We start from the raw sequence: 21,061 nt of genomic DNA on the forward strand, positions 1-21,061 counted from the left end.
CAGAGATGAACAGGACACTAAATGAAAAGGAGACAAACATTTGATAATGAACTCTCACGTCATCCTTTAAAAAGACTGCAGGCAGCACCTACAGCTGGCAGCTGCTGACCCAGATGCTAAATCTCCAGGGTGTGTACTGGGGATAGGATGTGACACGGGAAAACAAGTGGTTCTGAAGTCATGGTGGGACAGGACAGACAGGAGGTGGCAAACCCTGTTATAGCTTCCAATCTAAATCATAGTTGGGTTTTTCCACTCTTAACACTGACACCTGGCCTGCAAAGCATCCTGCCTCACTTCCTAGGCTTAGCCAGATGTTAGCCCTCCTCACTCTCTCCCTCTTTTAAATGGCAAAGTGACTTCCTCCCAGCATGAGCTCACCACTACCCCCTTTGCCTCTCAGATCAGGGGGCACAGAGGGAAATCGTGACTTGCTCTGCCTGTCTGATGTCATCATTATGAACTTCAAGGCCCCAGTGGCCTGAGGAGGGGCCATCCCTTCACCTTGTTCTGGGCTATTTGAAAGCAATTTGGAAGAACCCTGCCTTGATTACATGAGCGTGGTCTGAGCAAACAAGTGGAAAAAATGTTTTGTGGCATCAAGTGATGGCCAACCAGTTTTAATTAGTAAACTGATAGTGCCAAAAAAAGATAATGAATTAGTACACAATGCAAAGAAATAAGGCACAAAAATGAGGTAGGTTTAAATGAAAATAAAAATGAGGGAAGCACAATTGACTTAGAGAGGTATAAGGTATAAAAATGTGGGGTTTTTTTTCCAGTCAGGAGCTTCGGCCCTCAGGACCGAAACTACTACTACAGAAGTTGCAAGCTGTCTAGACGTCAGTATTCTTGTATTTATTATTGTTGGAGTATGCAGTGTCCTTCATCTCTACACCAAACCCAATAGAGCAATTACCTCCTGAAGATGAATATATTGTGTTCAGCAGTTGGTAAAGGCCAAAAGAAAGATAAGGAAGAGTGAATATTCGACTCCCATCATCTGAGAGCTTCTAACTTAGCCTGAAAATGTCTTACAAAGAATCCTATTATAAGATTGCAAGCGCGCAAAGAAAAGACATACATTCATCTTGTTGTTTCTTCAAAAAACAGCAGATAAGTAAGCCGGCTACATAACCAACCAGCTTGTTGGTTGACAGGCATAAATCTCTTTTAAGAGTGGAGTCATCCATGCTGCACTGCTGGATTTTTCCATTTGCCTCATATTTTGTTGTTGTGATCACTCTCGTTCTTAGGCATTATTATCCTGGGCGGAGAATGTGAGCGCATCTCTAAAGAGATCAACCACAAACACAATCCCTGCTGCATGACCTAATCTGCATCATTTCCTTTTAGTCTCATCTGCTCAAAAACTCTCATGTCTCATAAATGTCCTCACTGGCACCCCAAAATGTTCCTTATCTTAATTTCAAGGACATCTTGATTTCAGGAATTTTATTAGAATTTCATCACTAGGAACAACAGTATGCTCTAATACACTTTATGAATATTGCTTTTGGTTACCAGAAACAAAACTCCAACTAAACCAATTAATGAAGGTTTACAAGAACAGCTCAACATAGAGGTAACATCTTACTCTCTTTACTTCCACAAACTACATGGGACAGTTAGTAAACTTTTTCATGCCTCTTTACAAAATAAGTACTGACTAAAAATAATCTTTATGGCACACAAGATATTGAATTCCTGAAATTGCATCAAGTTACATCAGTTTTATAATTAATACTCTGATTACATTTGAGTGATGCACTGCCACACTGAGCACATCAATCTTAAGGATGTAAATGCTTTAAACATGTGTTCAGTAATTATATTACAAGAGAATCAACATATTCCAATAAATCTCCGGCCAAACACTTGATCAAAGTGATAACATAAGAAGAAGCCTCCAACTAAGACATTAAGTCACTGGCACTGTCCACGTTCCCTCATTATCATTCATTTCCAAGTGCATATGGAGATGAATTAAAACTAAACTTCAGCACATTAGAGGAAATAACAAATCAGAAACAGTGACAGCCAAGAATCTACACTGCGTGAAACAAAACTGCAGAGTTTCCAATGAATTGCAAAAGTATTACTTGGCACCTAGCTTGGAATCTTTTGAACTGCATTACAACATGTGTGTATCAGTTCTCAAAGAGCCATGACAGGCAACATGAATGGCAGTTCCAGCCTCATCTCTTGACCTACATGGGAGGAGGCACAAACATCACAGTCAGCCATTGTGAAAACACAAGTCAGCATCAAGCTCAGGAGGACAGTCAAAAAGACCACAAACCCTCTGATCTCTACACTTCTGTTGATGCTGTGCATAAACCATGGTGGTCATAGAGCTTAATTAATTGCACTGCCAAGCAAAATGCCAGGTGTACTTTGAAGATTTTGTGGTTTGATGAGCATGCATATGGGGAGTGAAACGCAGCTAGGTGGCTTTGTTTAAGTGCCAGGAAACCCCTGTAGTGGATACTTGGAAAACACTACCTCCAATTATCCAAGTGGTGACTGTGTTGTTTCTGCAAGCTGTCCACTGGAGAACAAGTGCTTCTTACATAGACATAGGATTTCTGGATTTATCTGATGATCCTCACATACACATACACGCTGTGACCCAGATCCTCAGGAGTTGTTTACATCTTAAACCATCTCCTTAACCCACTTTGCATGATGGAGCCTGATCAGTGTTTATGTGAAACACTGCACAGTAACGTATGGACTGCAGCTGATTCATTCACTAACAGTTCTGCCTCTGAGGTGCTTTCATGATCTTCTGTCTCTATAAATCCCCTGAAGAAATAAAGCACTCTTGACAGTTGATGAATTCCAAGCAGAGAGCCCACTTCTGGCCTTGGGATATATTGTAGGCTGGAAATAAGGTCAACATAGTGATATGAAATGTTATTTTCACCAGCCCTTTCAGCACTTGAGGCTCAGCACAGGTTCAACTTGGCAAACCTCATTTTTCATTTTGATTTGTTTGAGAATAACAAAGTCCGATCTGACGTGTAATGGCTTGGACTGTGGGCTTAAAGCAGCTAATGCAGAAAATAGACTCATATTAAAAGGTTGTCTGGTTGTTGGATGGAGCCATTTGGCTTTGAGCAGACTGTCTAAACAAGACAATGTGACAGCAGGCAGAGGTTTCTGGCATGAGCATCCCAGTCTGGGGTCACACTGCTCAACCCGATAGCTCTCAGGCTTGTCACTTAATCCTGTTGCAGTTTTCTTTGTGTTGGACTGGACATGACCTCCAGAGTGATGAGTGGCAAACCTTTGAAACTGCCACATGGTTTACAACTAATCAGCACAAGCATCACTCCGTCCTGTGAGTCATTAGTCTTTTTATTTCAACTAAATGTTTAAAAGTTCCATTCACCTTTTTTCCAACATGAAACATCAGCCAAAAGCCCATATTACATAAGTACTGCACACAATTAGAGCAATTTGGAGACTACTTGGTAAATGGGTATGTAAATGATGGTGATCAAAGACACAGTGTAAATCACAGTTTGATCACATTCATCTTATTCAGACAAAATGTTGCACACTTTTGTTCCTTTCAAAGACTGTGTTTGGACATGCACATCATCAGTCTAACTGGAGGGAATAGCAAAAAATCTTGAAAAAACAGCACAAACACAGCAGAAACAATGAAAACTTTGTACCGGTAAACCACAGCAAACTCTGTTGGCACCAATGAAAAGACTAGATTTAAGAGTGCATTTGGGACAGAACTTTTTGGAGTTAAAGACAAAGCACTTTGTATCATCAAAGAACTATGTGAGGGGTAAAACAAGCCATTAAGACTCAGTTAAAAAGATTTAAACTTTTCTTATGAAGATGCAACACATTGGTTAAGAGATTTGGATTCAGATGGTGTGTCATGTAAAACCGGGCAGTCAAGTTTAGGATAGATGAGGTTCAAAAAGGACTTACTTTGAAATTGATAGATATAATCCTTCTTTTTCCAAACGATTTTGAATTTGAAAATATCAGAGGAGGTATTTTTCAGTAAAAGGTTCTGCAACAGACGGTGTTCCCCATTTCACAGGCACAGAAAAAGAGTGCTGGCCGTTAAAACCAGCCCCAGGAGGTGTTATTTGAGAGTATTAGCAAAGACATATACACTTGACTAGTGTTCATGTTTGGCTATTAAACCCCACCAGGGTTATGAATCTCAGTCAAGTCCAAGAAATTAACTTGAGTAGTTAGAACAAGAGAAAATAAAGCTGATGCTTTCGATATTGAATGCTGACTTGCTTCCTTTGAATTAGGATTTAGTAAAAATCTGGAATTTCTTTTTTCTTGTATTTGATAAGAAATTTATTATTAATTATACACTTAAAGTCTGTTTTGTTTGAACTTGGTTTAAATTGTTTCTCAGGCCCAAAGCAAAACTAAGGAAAGTCTTAATTCAGATGTTTTTAAGAGCCTCAGTGGTTTCTTTTTTCTTTCTTTTATTTTCTTTTTTAAGGAGGTGAAAGAAAGCTCTGCGAGCTGAAAAATAATTAATCCTCTCTTAACCGCCCATTCAGTGCACCAAACCATCTGTACCACCAGTGGTCAAACCCCACTGTGGTCATCTCATTCCTCGGGCTTTATGCAGAACTCCCTCATCCATTCATCATTCGCTGAGGTCCCTGTGAGCCTCTTGCAGTAAAATTCTGAGGCCTGATCCCAAGCATGCACCAATAAATATAATATGCAATCCCAAGGACATTTTCATTATGCTGTTGTTGTGTGTTCCTCATAGCAACAAGGTCATGCAATGGCATGGTGGTGAAGTCTGTGTTCATTGGAAACTCAAAAATAGCTCCACAGCAGCCTCTATCACATTTAGGTCCTACCCTAAATTACAGCTTTTTGTGAATGTTTAATCCCTGGCAGCGTTAACGTCCACTGTCTCGTCTTCTCTCACAGCTTGTTTTGCAAAATAATCATGCAGCTTGAGCACATTGTTAAAATTCACAAGTCTTATACAACTAAAAGAAACAGCTTGACGTCTCAGAAAATAGGCTCCACTCAAAAATAACAAAGGCTCAATAGCCGACATTTTTTGTTTGCTTGCTGTGAGCAAAACCTAAACTGGGAGGTTGAATTTATTTTTCTACTTTGGACACAGCCAGACTAGACATATTTTCTTGCTAAGTCAGATATTTACAGCCAAGGCAAGAGAATGACGTAAATTTCTCTCATCAAATATAAACACTTTTTCTAAAGATTTATATTCATGTATTTAACATGAATATGAACAGTTTTACAACTTCACTTAAATGACACACCAAGATGTGCCTCAGCCAAATGCATGCAATATGATGAAATATTTAACTAGGTCCTGCTTAGTGATTCAATTGAACTTTGTCACATAAAGCTAATAGTATAAGAAGAGTATCATTCTGTAGAAAGGAATATTAAAAAAAGCACATGGCCACAGAAAAATGTCTTTTGAAGACAAGTTCCTGTCTACTGAAACAAATTTTGCTTGTATACTGGCCACATAAGGCCAAACATCAGTGTACAATTAAGGCCCAGTCTTTTTTTTTTTTGATAACATCTTTAGTCATTATGACTTGGATAATTGTGGGTCCTAGCAGAATATTCCCCTCTCGTGAAAATCTGGGTGTGTCTGAGGGCTTATCGCACCAGCCACAGAGGCTGGATTAAATCATGTTCTTTCTGTCTGGACGGCCTTCCAGGAATCCCACTAGTAGCAGCCAGAACTTGGGTGAAATAAATTACAGTGAAGCTGGATTGATTCAGATTTTTCTTTCTTTCTTTGTCTCACAGGAGATAAGGTACTGAGGCAATAACTTGGCCTTACACACAATGAAAAGCAGAAACAATTTTTGAAAACTGAGCAAACAAAGACTGTCCCTTGGGCTTGCCAAAATGCAACACAGACAAACAAAGAGATGAAGTTCCACTTAATTTTACTTTTCACTGCCAGTATGAAAATAGATTTTCTGTTACTTGACCTCATTGAGGTTTGCTGACGTTACATGGTCAAAACATATGACTGCTGCAGTCTCCTCAATCACAAGCCAAAAGCTGTGAAATAAACAGTTCCATTTTTATCTCCAGGGGGCCAGTAGCATTGCCAATCTGTCTCCTTTCACCTCAGCATTTACAAAGCAGAGTTTTCATCTATAAGAAATCTACAAGACCCAGATTGTGGATGGAAGCAAGGCAGTGTGGTAACTGTGGTTTAGGAGCAGAAATCCAAATGCTCAGAGGCATGGTGAGCTGAGAGGCTATTCAATATTCTCCAGTTTATTGTAGTTTCTCTGATCATTCACTTAGTGAAATGCCACAAGACAGGTCAGCAGGAAGAACCATTACAAAGTGCTGACTGAAGGCTATGCCTATTTGCCGGTCAGCATCATATGTCAGACTGCTTTAACACAAAGCCAAAAAAGGCCTTTCCAAAGACAGACATGCTAAGGGAATTTTAGAAGGGCTTATTATACTGATTTAAAAAGCCATTAAAGTGTAAGAAGAAGTTCACAGACAACACAAAGGATAAACAAAAGCATGAAAAGGAGAACACCATGTTGGGGTTGAATCATTCTTATTGGACATGTAACTTTTCCCTGTTTGGAGGCCGACTCCACAGCCCAGGCCCAAGGGAACCACGCATCCAGACATCTGAGTGGATTAGCTTCTACTCGTATTGATTAACTCATACTGCTAATTTATGCTTTCAACAACAAGCTTACGAGATGAGCCTGATTGATGCTGTCTCCATCTGTCTCAACATGGGAGCTGGAGTGCATTCTGGGCCATTTCTTCCTGTAACTGCCATACTACATTTGCGCCTCTTTGACAGCTGCATCGGCAGAAGCCTGCACATAATAAGAAGGATTTGGCTACTTAGGCAGAGTCCACTGGCAACGCAGCACAGACAATGTGTTTCGGATGGGGCTTTGGGGAAGTTGCAATGGCCAGAAAGAAAGACATATCTGTCCCATGCTGGGAGCTGATTTCTCTATGGTCCTTTGTTCCCTCTCGCCTACCAGAAAGCCAGCACTCATGGGACTCTTTTGGCTCTATCTTGTAGGAAGAGACACTAAGACTTCCTGGCCAGTACTGTTAAGTATTAAAGCTGATCAAATCCAAAAATTTACAATGCGTTTAGACACACAGATGACAAGAAAACCAACAACATATGCTGAACCAGTCTTGGCTTATTTTTGTCATCATATATTACAGAAATGCTCAACATTTCCTTTTCTCGTTGTGCCTGTAGAAGGATTACCTGAGGAGATGGCATACAAGATAACAGTCTTCACTATTCCATTTTAAAATTAAACTCACCATAGAAACAACGAGAAAAGACTCACTGCACAACAAAACCACAATAATATCAAGTCTTACTCTAGAAAGCTGTATCCTAAGACAAGAAAAAGTGTGCACCAGGGACTGAGGTGAGGGCGTGGGTCACGTTTGTAGCACCACCACGCCTGCAAGCAGAAGCAAGTTAACCTAGTTCTGTCTAAGTTTATTCCCAGTCTACTCACAAAAAAGACACAAATCATAATTTCAGGCACACAATCATATGCTTGGTTTAGAAGAAGCATAGAAGACTATTCAGATGAGGACACACTGTTCAACCTGTGGGAATTAGCCTGCCCTTTACCCCCTATTCTACTTTAATCAGACTGCCCATCTAAGGCCTCTTCTGTTTTAGCAGCAGCCAAAACGGGAGACAAGAGGTTGATTCTGGACATTACTTCTCTGATCAGCAAAGCAAACTGCCAGCTGGTCCAGTCAGAAACTTTCCCAGGCTGAATGTTTATTTCATCCCTCTGAACACTTGTATCTAAGTCAAAGGTATCAAGAGTAATATCAGATATAAAGCTACTGAATTTAAAATTTTCTTTTAATTTATTATCTCCTCAGCTAAAGCTTAGTGAATGAATTTCCATTCCAGTATTTCCAAGCTGGTTATCATATTTCATTTATGATCTGTGTTACTTTCACACTCAGTACTTTGCAGTTTATAGTGATCATAATAACTATGAACACTATGGTAAAATAATTTTCTTACACAGGTGCAGACATTACCTACTGCAGAAGGTTTTGAAAGACACTCCCGACAGTCCTGGTGGTGTGGTTTGTCTGGAGTGGGAGTGAAAGCGACCAGTGGTCCATGATAAACATGGAGAACTCCCACTATGACCACAGTTTCCTCTGAAAAATGGCTGGGTGGCTATGTGCAAAGCCTTGAGTCAACAAGCCATATAACCACCAGCCGCATTAGTCACCAGTAAAACGGTGGGCCCAACACAAGCATTACAGTTAATGCAGAGAAACTGCATGTATTGCTGCCTTTACTGGGTGTTTTTATTGTTTTTTCAACAACTGAGTATGTTACCGGGTCTGACCAAATTTTGCAATTATTTCTGACCATATTTTCTTTCCCCTGTGGCTGAGGCTGTCTGGGAGGAAATTTCTGCCAAAAACTGTGACAAAATTTGGCTGCAGAGACCAGAGCGAATTTATCTGTAAAACATTGTCAGATGGAAACCATAGTGTTATGTAAGCTAGAAACTCTATTTCCAGAAAAGTCTCTACAATCTCTAGAAGACTATAATCTGCAGTGACAGGTGAGGGTGTCAGGATTTGGTATAAAAGGAACATCAACCAAAGACTCACTTATTCCAATTTAAAAAGAGAAGATCTTCCTGCACAACACCTGTCATGTTAAACAACTGTGATATCAGTTTTGACCAAAAATAATTGTGTCTATGATTTTTCTGTTGGTAAGCAGCCCTATCCTTTAGGTAGCACTGCATGAGAAACCACTATGCATCTTTGTTCGGTGAAAGCCACATGGGATTGGGAGTACTATGGAAACCCAACTATTACTCAACACAGTGATCACGATGAAGCCAGACCTCATTCTGTACGACTTACTACATGGTTTAATAAACAAAGCATGCCTATTAAAATTATTTTCAAAATGATCATAAGTACACTGTTTAATTTGTTTCTGTTACTGACTTTTTTAATCCCATCAAATTGTTAGTTATAGTAACTCTGGACACCACAACTGAAATCTAAACTTAGTCCAAGAGTGGACAAAGTCTACTCTTCACAATATGTCATCAGATGTTAAGCTTAGCTTGCAGTATAACTGTACAGCTCTGTTATGCAGGTAGCAGCTGGCAGCTGTTCTGAGTCTGATTATGTAAGTGAGACCAGACAGAGATGACCTTTGTAAGGATGACCTGCAAACAGCACACACATCCTGCCCTGCCCAGTTCTGTTTCCTCCAGCAAGCTGATGGCAGAGAATGGTAGAGTAGTGGAGATGACATGATGAACTCTCATGAGGTAGTGAATAGGTTCTGTGTGCATAACCACTGTTCCAGTTAAACCGGTATTCACCACTGACCCTGACCTTCATCCTGGGATTTACAGGATCTCAAACTGACAGTCACCAGTCTTTCACAGCCTTTACTGCCAAGCACAGCACTCACAGGAAACACAGGGTTATAGTAAAATGCATTTGTTCCACTGCTCTGGTCAGACGAGGAAACCGTTATTAGGTTGCCAGCTGCACATACGATCTGCTTACTTAAATTTTGTATTCAAATCCTGCAGAATGCACACTTGGGACATTAGATATACTGTTGAAAGGGTCAGAGAAACGATGGAAAAATGAGGAGGAATACAGGACCAGAGTGTAGGATATGGAAATTTGTTCCCATATTCCAGAAGCTCACTCTACTGATGGTTTCTCATATGGTTTTTCATCTATTCATTCTGTAGGACTATTCATGGAACAGTTTAACAGCTCAGAGGTTTTGTTTTGTTTTTGTTGTTTTTGTGAGCAGTTGGAAAAAAGAAAATGTGAATTAGACAACTTTCCACTTGCAAATGCAAAGTGTCATCAGAGGACGACACTTTGCAGACAGTGTAGCGGTATTAGCTACACTGTCTGGCCAAGTCGCCTTCGGGATTCAACTAAGCAAACAATCTGGGGTTACTTTAATTGGTCAGATCTAGGTTTAGCAACATTATGTACAAGAAGCTGAACATCTGAATATAATAAAAGGTTTTATTTTTTTATTTATTTTTTTTTAGGTTTTTCCTTCAATAGATATTTTTCCCAATGTTTACCCCGATGGCATTGGCATTTTCCAAGATGACGATGCCAGGATTCATTGAGCTCAGACTGTAAGAGTTTACTAAGAATGAGACATTACATTTACACACAGATTGGTTTTCACAGAGTCCAGACATTAACAATTAATGAGTCTTTGAGATGTGTCTGTCATCAGTACAAAATGAGAGCAAAATATTAACTAAACTTAAGACATAAATGAATATAGTGACATTGCATAAGCTTTTTGAAGTGGTGGCATGGCAACATGACATTTCACCAGGGGCAGTGTAATTTACAGATTGTGGAAATAAGGAAGTGGCCACTGCTACCAGGATTTAATAGAAGAAATATACAAAAATATACATACAAATTATACAAACAAACTAAGCTGAAAATAAGAAGAAAATGGAGAGATATCTTCCAGAATTGTTTTTGGAAGCTTAAAGAATAATTCATAAATATATTTACCAAAGGGGCAACCATTTGTAATACAGTGTGCAGAGAGGGAGAGCTTGTTAGCTGCTTTAAAGTAACCATCTTCTTAAAAGGATACCTTTGGATCAGTTTAACACTGACGGCCTTGAATTATATAACAACAGGAACAATGAGGCATTTAAATCCTGAAATACTGAATTCCTTATATAAGGAATAATTATAGGCTAACTTGAACACCAGGGAATCTCTAGCCTTTTCATACAGTGATTGCACATTAATGCAAATGAAAAGACCCCTAATTATATTTATATAGAGTCTGCTGTGCTACAGCTTCTGCTATTGTCTAAAAGGCCCTCCAGCATTACTCCTGTGTCTGTAATGTCTTTTATGCCACACCATTTGAAAACATCGACTGATAATGACATAAGAGAGAAAATACTTCTCCCTTCTTTCCCCTCTAACAAAATAATCAGATCACAAAATTAATTTGGGTTCCTTAATGCCAGATCCAAAAAGCCTCAAGGCTCAAGTGCTGGTACACAAAGCGAGTTTTCAAAGCCTTGAACAAAGATTGACTGACAGTAAGAAGATGGGCAGTATGTCTAAAAAAAAAAAAAACACTCTGGTAATTCACTTTCCTCAGCTTAATGAATTAATTTCCCCTCGGAATAATTTGACTCTTAATGTCATTTTTTTTGTACTTTACCTTCTGGTTTTTCTTTGGTGCCACTGGACAGGCCAAGTCTGCTCAAAGAAAGACATATATATTGTCCCTCACACCTTCTCTAGTAGTGAAAAATGAAAGGAGACTGAATGTACCTTGTGGCCTTTGCTCCTTAAATATATAAGTGGGGGCGAGGCCAACATGATCTATCTCAGCCTGAGCATCTGTCCTCCCTACTCCCCTCCTCTGACTCCTTTATTGAGCCTTGGCACCGCTCGTGCTATCTGACTCTCACTCTCCGTGACCTCACGTTGCTCGTGCTTTCTTGGCTTTAGAAATAGTGGAACCTCAACCTGATATTTGAAACCAAGACTTGCATCCACCAGTTATCCAGAGGGAACACTGTTCCACCCCTAAAAGATCATTCTACACTGGGAGAATGTAGAAAATTTGCTGAAGTTTACAAGGGCTCAAACAGCTTCCAGGAAGAACCAAGTCAAGAATCCAAATACTTATTTGATTAATGTTAAAATTAAGACATTTTGCAGCTTTGGCAGAAGTTTAAATTCTTTCCTGACAATGACAGAGAAATTTACTGGGTTTAAAAACTAATCCTTGAATTAGCTGAACATTTTAGAGAGGGAAATGGCTCATCTTGAACTTAATGCCACCTCTTTTAAAGGTTTAGTCATCCTCAGTTGAAACATGACAGGAAAACAGTCATAGTTGAGGTATTTGTGATTCAGGAACACTGTCTGCCTCTTACAATGTTGAACCTGCAGTCCAGTCTCACTCTATTTATTCCAGATCTGTGACTCAGTACACAAATATGTCCTGTGAGTCAAGAACAAAGAAAGCATATGCATAGCAACTGTGCACTCTCCGGAGATCTTGTATTGATTAGAAGATTTACTATGACTTCAAGATAATTGTTTTGGGAAGGAGGTTGTATAAAAACTCTTTTATGAACCATCTGCCAAGATATTTAGTAGAGTTTCACTGAGCTACCACAAACACGTGGATGACTTGGCTAGCATAATTTCATAACACCAACAAAAGCCCATATATGAATTAGCAAGACGAGCACCATAAATGTCAGATATAATGGAGAATGTTCTGTGGTTTGGTGGAGAGAAATTTCCCAGATGACAAACTAACTAAATAGTGAGTGATGACCTCAGTGCCCAAACAAATTATGGCACTTAGTAGACTGTGAGCGGATCAGAAAGGCACTGGGCTTGAATTCAAAATACAGCGCAATTTGACAAGATAAGTCTGAGCCTGTAAGCAATAACAATCCATCACAATATTCCCGGAAATAATTACGCTCTTTCAACATCCTTGATCAGAAATATGGTTTTAGCCATGGCAAAGTGATTAATCAAACCAAAGAACTTATTTACAATGAAAATGGAGATTAAACAGGCAAACATCTAAGCCAAGAACATTTTAAGGTCTGTCTGATTAACGGTCTTCGGAGAATTTTGCTGAATACACTAAAAGAGGCATTTGTCTTTGCAATTATTTGTTAGATATATTATAATCATGGCTATTCCAATAAATAAAAGAACTAACTGAAGCTACACTAGAGTACAATCAAAATCATCATTTTCCTGTTTTGTTTTTTATTGCAAATAGTTAATATTGTATCGGGTAAGACATGTTGAAATTTTTCCTTGTTTTACAGACTTAAATTAATTCTTTATCAAGCATGTCAGCCAAAAGGAATCAAAAGCTCACTTGCTTTGCTTTGCATTTGTTTTACTTTGAGTGTAATAAAAGAATTAACATATGAACCTAGTCATCTGGTTTGATTTATAGCAACAATAAACATAAGCAGAGCTGCACTTGCTAGTTATGTACTGTTGTTTGTTTAACAGACTTATTACAATTTCACACAGCAGCACATCCATTTGTTTTCAGCATGCCTGCAGTATATGAAAGAAGTTGTGTATTAAAAAGAAATACACAGAATATTGTCGATTAGCATTCATTCAACAAATTATAAAGAAATGTAGCATACTGTCTTTGAATTTAATTGAGTTTAAAACAAATATTAAAACTTTAAGTGCAAAATGAGAAGCATGGGAAGCAGGTAAAGGTAAAATCCGTTTATTTCAGAGGAATGGCCACCATCTGTTAGTTTGCTTGCAGAGTAAATAAAGTGTATTTGAGAGGCAAACTTTAGCCATTTACCAATAACAAATCAAGCTGACAACACTGACCTCTGAAAAAGGAAAGACTGGGGGTTTCACTTACTGGCATGAGCCCAAAAGATTTAGTCTAAAATGTGTTTTGATGCAGCTGTATTTGGCAACAGGGCTCTTTCTGTCTATAATAAGAATATTTAGAGAAGAACTCACGCAGTGTGGGCAGGCTGTTTGGTGGTCTCAGGTCGCGGGATCTGGACCTTAGTGGTGTCAGTGGCGTGTCTCTCTGATGGCCGTCTCTGCGGTTGGTCTCTCTGGAAAGGGTTGGTGCCGGGCTGAATGCGCTTCAGAGCGCCTCGCTCACGGATGTACACATGCTCTGGGGCCACCTCCTCACAGCGGGGCCCCTGAAAGCCTGAACGACACACGCAGGTATGTGGTCGGCTGCAAGAGCCACGGTTCTGGCAGGGGGGCTGGCAGTCAGCTGAGGAGAGAGCACAGATGGAGATCAAATTTTCTGCAGGTCATGTAAGAGCATATGCCCCTCTTGTAGTAGCAAAAATGTGTTTTCCTGATCTCAACACAAGGGCTTACTTTAAATTGATTCAATCAAGGGGCCATTAGTTTCCCTACTTAACCATTTTGGTACTTTTCTTTCGGCAGAGAGCTTCGGGGGCTGTCAGGTTCAATTTCTCACAAGCTTTTAACTGCTCTGTTTAGTCTAAAAGTAAAGATCACTTACTTTAAATCTTTATCCAATTTCTGCCTGATGTAAAGCCGATACGACAAGCCCATGGATCAGCTTAATGCTGCTGGCATTTCTAAACTGATCTAGAATCCAGTGTGTTTTCACTGTAACACAGGCAGCTTAAGAGGGTCATAAATGTAAGAGGTCATAAAAACAGAGCAAATAGGAAAAAGTGTGTACTGGAGACCAGCTGAGAATATTCAACACTTCATCACAGAGATGGCCTGTAGGACTGTATCCTTTATATGAAGAACAATCTAAGTCAGATAGTACTTACTGTGCTTAAAAGATGAATGTGTGCAAAATATTTATCAGTAGTCAGCAAATAGAGAGTGCTGAGGTTATTTTAAAGTTATGGAAAAATAATCTGTGTCACTTTGCCAGCACCCCCACCTCAACCTCCCAGTGCACTCTAGTTAGTACTGAAAGACTTTGTGGCACGCAATTTAAAACAAACAATCGGATCTTGTGACACAAATGTATGTTGCGGGCGGCACTTGAGGATTTATGACACTGTCCTCTAACAGTACATCACGCTGCTGGTCTGTGGTGGCTAAAGCAAACAGTGGCGCTCTGTCAACAGCTATGGAATGCTATTGACACAGATGCTGTGAACACTGACATATCGCAGGCAGAAACGCTACCACAGCTCTTGCAGGCAGTCAAAAAGCACCCCACTGGGTGCGAACATCGCTCTACCTGCTGCATACTTCCTGTTATTACAATACTGCTCAGCAGTAGACACTAAGTGTGATCTTTTTACTTGCATGAGCTCAACACTGACTAACGGAAGCATGACAGTGCTGCAGACAACTGTAGCATCAGACACTTATTTCCCTACAAAGAGAGTCACATATGTTTCCTGAGCTCTAAATTGTGGTTTTCATAGTAAAAACCATGTTTAATTGAAAACCACTGCATTATGCATCATCAGGCTGTGGTATGATGAGAAAAACTGACAAATTAAGGATTAAATATCAGAGAATAACAACTCTCTTCTGCTTTCCTGTGAATAAATTTTATTGTAACCATCTAATTCACTGAAGTATTGCATTTTAACTACTCTGGGGAAAATGTACACCCTTTTTTGATGAAGCATACACATTTACAGAAATGTGGTTGTGGATTTGTATGACTTGGTACGTGATCTGAATTTTCCATTATGGGATAAAATAGGGATTGCCTGAGTTCTGTTTGGCAAGAAGTGAAATACATCATCTTAACTAAAGTACGGGGCTGGCTGGAAGCTGCCGTCTTGTCCGGAGTCTGCTGAAACTCAAGTCAAGAGATGTTGGATTCAATGGGCCACAGAATCCAGTGACATTATGTTGGACGGGAACAACTCTGTAATGTGTGAATCCGCATTCTTCAAATAAAACTGTCCAGCACAGGGCTAGCCAATGAAGGCATGTGTTTAATGACCCGTTTTCAGCTGAGAGGCAGAGAACTGACTGCAGACCAATATGCCGCCTATGTTGACAACAGAGGGGACAGGTCAGTGACTCTGGGTCTGACATATGCCCCACATGAAGCTTGCATGGACATGGCATATAGTGTCACTGCCTATCTGTGTTGTCTCTGGGTCCTGCCTCTGGGCTGTTGAACACATTGTCACAGTAATTGCTGTCGTGCAGATTTGTCTTGCACATCATTAAAACTAATTGCCTCACATTCCATCCATTTCACAAATATGTGCAGCAATTATTACTTTGAGAGAGTAATAATAAAATGAGAATTCATCGGAAATAAAAGAGGAGAAATGGCAAACATTCCTGGCATTGCCACTTCAGCCTTAATTATGACTGAGACAGACTGGCCAAGGTTTTGGAGATTGTGTCCACATCCAGTCATCTGAAAAGAGGAGACTGTTAGACTGAAGGTTGGAGCCTTCCACACGCAAAGCCAATCCAGATGAATCAGTAATAAACACATGATTACAACTGAAGCAACTTATTACTTTGGCTTAGTTCAGATATTCACAACTTACAGTCTTCACTTGATGTATTGTATTGAACCTTGCTAATGAGACTTCTTTTTTAATTTTCTTGTTTCTGACGAAATTTTTGTTAAATAATTTTTCCATTTTAAACCACTAGTGGCTACCTACAACCTCGTGCTGGTAAAACTCTGTTTCCATTTATTTTGTAAGACCAGAAACAGACACTTTTCTGTGTTTTGCTGACAACCTGATTCATGAATTAAAATACTTATGTGATCATATTTAGTATTTCAGTGTCATGTGCTAATACATCATAGAACATCAGTATCAGACCCAACAATCATTACAGATTACTGATAAATCATTCTGTGCTCTTGTTTGTGTCCTAATTTAATGTTCATTGAACCACTTTTGCAAAAATTCAGCCGAATGATATTAAATGGTAACTATCCTTCAGTAAAGGGGAGGCAACATAGCTTCTGCTTATACAGAAAACCCTTAAATATGCTCATGGGAACTTCAGGATTAGGGTTTTTCCTCCCCTGCTGGCAAAAAAACCAACACTTCAGCATTATTGACCGGTGGCGCTTCTCCATCATGTAGAAGGATTGCTGATGTATGACTGATATGCTGCTTTATGTAGAGGGAAAATGGAAACTGCTGCAGCATGTAGTGCATAAAATAAGTGGATTTAGCCACTTTGTTACTGTCATTTTGAGGCTTCGGGTTTGGTTTTTGGTCTTTGGTCTTTGCCAGTGGTTTTTTTTTTTTGTTGTTGTTGTTGTTGTGTTTTGTAATCATCATATTTAGACAACAGGGTGAAATTTAAAAGTGATTCTTAAATCTAAAATGACAAAAAATATCATTTTTCTCATATCTGTTTTATAGCCTTTACAGCCTATCTGTAGCAGGTAGATAGCCGATAGGTAGCATAGAATCTTGAATTTAAATACAGTGTTGAATATAAGGAAGCATAAACATTTAGCTTCAAGTAAAAAGGTGACTCATTTCGATTACACAAATTTGTTTAGAAGCGCTTTTGCCTCACAGCAAGAAGGTTCCTGGGTCGTACCCCAACTAGGGCCTTTCTGTGTGGAGTTTGCATGTTCTCCCTGTGCATGTGTAGGTTCCCTCTGGGTACTCCGGCTGCATCCCATTGTCCAAAACATGCTTCCTAGGATGTCTCTAAATTCTCCCTTAGAATAAGTATGAGCATGACTGGTTCTTTGTCTCTCTGTGTTTAGAACCCTGCACTGTAATAAGAAGGCATAGATAATGGATGGATGGATGGATGGATGGATGGATGGATGGATGGATGGATAGATAGATGGAAATTGTAAATAACCATCTATTATTACATAGGGCTTAAATACACCTTTATATATATAGTTAATAATTTCTCAATTGGGTCAGATTGGGTTGCTTGTTATGATTTTAATTTTGTCCATTTAATTGAGACTGCCATTCTTGTTCCCTATCCACTGGACTCTAATTTCATATTTGTTTTCACTTCATTTCATTTCACCAGAGATTTGCCTTCCCTCTTTGTGACTCTTACCAATACAACCCATCAAATCTTTACAGTCTTCTCATTGAGTAAGGGGCAATCTGAAACCATTATCTGACATAATTCAGACATGTTGAGAAATCTCCCTACTTTGCACAGGATAACTGTACTGCCAAATGCAACCTGACATTTCTGAAAATAATATCAATAATGAAAGCATAATCACAGTAATCTTGGGAAGGACTCGCTACAGGCTGAGAGCATTACACACAATTATCATATTTAGAGGCTTGAAGCTGCTCTGGAGATTAGAATTTAGCAGAATATGGCAAAAGGCTCAACTAAAGTTTCTTTTAAACCCTGAAATCAAGAGATAAAAAGTTGGAAAAAAGAACAAGAGATAAAATAGGAACCAATTTTTAGCAAATAACTTGTGACTGGTTGTTGAGATGCAACTTAACATTAATTTTGCAGGTTGAATGTGTGCATTCATGCTTTTAGGTGCAATACAAGTTAGGAGACGGAATCACAATTCTCAACATTGTTTAAAGTTGTCCGCAATTCTTAGCAAAACATTAACAAATAAATATTAAATGTTTGTAATTGAGTGTAAAGACCTCATGTGAGAACAGCAGGAGTCTTTCCTTGGGAGTCACCACAGAACCTGACAGAGCTCATGAATGAATTCAAGTGTTTAAGACTGTGGGAGGCAGTTTGGAGAGACAAGCATAAAAATTCACCTCTCATCTGTACTCACTGTCCACTGATGAAGTAAGAATTGGTCTATTGAGCAGTAAATGCAATTGCCTCTCAGTACTAATCATTCCAATTGGATGTTAATCTCTGCAACATGTGATTTCCACATGGTTGCCATGGTTATGCAAGTGCTATTATGTCAGGTTTGACAAAAACTAACTTTCTCTCTACAAACAAAGCTCTATTACTGTAAGTCAGCAAGCTTTCATTAAAAGCTCAGGTACACAATTCTCTATTTTTCTAATCAAAACCAGAGGGAAAAACCAACACTGTTTGATGGATCCTTTATTTGCTTTTTGTGGTAAATTGTACAAGAGTAATGTGTCACCAAACCAAGGTATCTTATAGATGTACGTTTTTCAATAACAGGGTGGGCTTTTTGTTCCATTACAGTACTTAAAGGTTTCATTCTCCAAGTTCTCCTTAGGTCTGTGTGGGAATTTTGTTAACCTACATCTGACCCATGACACAGTGTACATTACTTTTAGCCAAGCCTTATTGTGCCTCCACCATACCCCCTCAAACTCCCAACATTCAGCTTCTAATGGGCCACATGCTGGGACGATATCTGGCTCTGGAGGGGGGTGCACCGACCACTTGTAAAGCTGACTCTTAGAGACGTGGTGTTCGCCAAAAACCCACAAACCCCATCCTCCAGAAGGCTCACATCCCAACAACTTCCATATGGTCTTTGAGCAGGAGGGTGCTATGATATATGATTGGCTACAAACTACCAGACCAACACAGTGGCCTCAGTGAGCTGGTGTGTGACTAAAGTAGAGGGATGCTTGTTGTTAATGTTGCTCTGTGAGTGTCAATCAAGCTCAGGCTTCCTTCTGAAAGATCCTCTTCAGCTCATGTTTTTTCTTACATTACAATCTCTAATAAAGAAATAACATGTCTTAGGTGCTAGAATGCCTTCTAGCTTTGCATGAATAATTGTAATTTGCCCTGCTCCTCATAACAGTTTATTAACAAAATTGTGCAAATAAACAAAATAGGAACATCTAAAACAAGATGTCTAGGTCTAGATGACGAATAGTACCTCGTTTTCACCACACTTTTGTAAATGGTAGCAATTAGAAAAACATGTGGCGCAGGATGCCAAAACAGGGCTCAATTGCAACCTACAGACAGACGCACCAGCTGGAGAGGAGAAAGCAGCCCTCCTGGTTTGGGAAGAAAAACTGAGAACAAGCTGTCCAGCGTTTGTGTTAATGATGGGGTTTCTGACGATGGAGTGTGTATTGATTACAGGATCTGTCTAATGGGCTATAACTCTCCTCAAGGCTGCCAAAGTAGAGTCATGCCCCCAAACTGTAAACTGTGTAACCCCCACAAATCCATGCACGACATTTAAAAGCCAAGGAGGACTCAGTGGCTGTCTGCTCTGCAGTAACTTCAACCCCAGCACAATGATGTCACTAGAAACAACAGCATCTTTAAAAACTCCTCCTGTTCTTGTAAAACATAGAATGCTGCTATGTTGGCTCAGTTCTCATCGATGTTTGGTCTACTTACATTGATTTGTATCTCAGTTTTATTTATTTTTCCTCATCTGAGGTCTCAGGACTGCAAATAAATAATTTAATCACTAAGATACAGTATGTTACCCTTTCATATTATTTCTATTTATAGATTTTAAAAATGCTTTTTTTTCCACAAATACTAGATTCTCATATAAAGAGTAGCTTTCCAGGAAAAAAAAAACAAAAAAGCTTTTAGAGCAGCTACTCTACAGGAAAGTTTTGGTCACTTATTGGGGTCACAATGCAACATGTGCATATCATATACTATTCCTTAAAAAAACTGACTTCACAAACCTGTAACATTATAATTTGTTTGGCCTAATAAACATTTTTTTGTCACTGAGGACATGCATTCATGTGACTTGTTTGGTTACAGTATTAGGGAAATCAAAAAAAGTAAATTTCAGTAAGCTATGTAATGAGTTTATGCTGTAGTACAATTCCCAGTATGTGTTACAAAGGCTAAAAAACTGTTTGAACCATCGATAAAATGGTTAACCAAACGTTTTGGATGCTGTATGTGAGGTCAGAAAACGTTCATACATGTATATCCTTGATACTTCACCAGCTGCTTCCCAGATGTAACAACCAAAGGCATGTATTAACCCTTTAAAGTTCACCAGGATGAAAACATACAGGGAATATTTATACTGCTATTTTTATGGCATTGTCTCTGTTCTAAAACATCTGAAAACAAAAGGCTCATTGGTTTAAAATGTCAAACATTTTAAAATGCAAACACAGCAGCAGACTTGGTTCTATGTTTTCTTGTAGCAGCATATCCAAAAGCAAATAGTTTATACTTGTTCTCTAGTAGAACATATCATTTTAATTAGTAGCAACTCCTTACTAAATACCATTATGTAGCTAATGATTATTAAAAAAGAGCTGAGAAAGAACTGAGAACAGTAAAATGTAGAAGAAAAATAATGAAATAATTGAAATTATTGTTTGGAAACCTGGTAAAAAGTTACCTTCTCATGACAAAGGTAACCAAGAGATGAAACGACTTTTCTGCCTGAGGAGTTATGTTTGAGCAGCACAGCAGGCCAAAGAAAACTGTGAGGCAATCAAAAAGAAACTCCTCCCCACTGCCTTTCACTCTGTCAATCACCAACTGCTTAAGAGACAGAAAACAACTTAATTCCTCCTCATGTTAGATGCACCTTTCATCTGCGTTCTCTAAAAGAAAACAGGTTTAA

The 21,061-nt window shown here is 39.1% G+C and overlaps 1 protein-coding gene across 1 annotated transcript in view; it reads right to left on the minus strand.

Moving 5' to 3' along the window:
- Window positions 1-21,061, minus strand: part of LOC121631697 (latent-transforming growth factor beta-binding protein 2-like) — an 80,439-nt gene that overhangs the window by 51,014 nt on the left and 8,364 nt on the right. Inside the window, exon 3 of the mRNA XM_041972714.1 lies at window positions 13,594-13,864. Within this exon, the coding sequence (XP_041828648.1) occupies window positions 13,594-13,864 (271 nt within the window). The remainder of the gene's footprint in view (window positions 1-13,593; window positions 13,865-21,061) is intronic.

Source organism: Melanotaenia boesemani, chromosome 20 (assembly GCF_017639745.1).
Source record: "Melanotaenia boesemani isolate fMelBoe1 chromosome 20, fMelBoe1.pri, whole genome shotgun sequence".
Lineage (NCBI taxonomy): Eukaryota > Metazoa > Chordata > Actinopteri > Atheriniformes > Melanotaeniidae > Melanotaenia > Melanotaenia boesemani.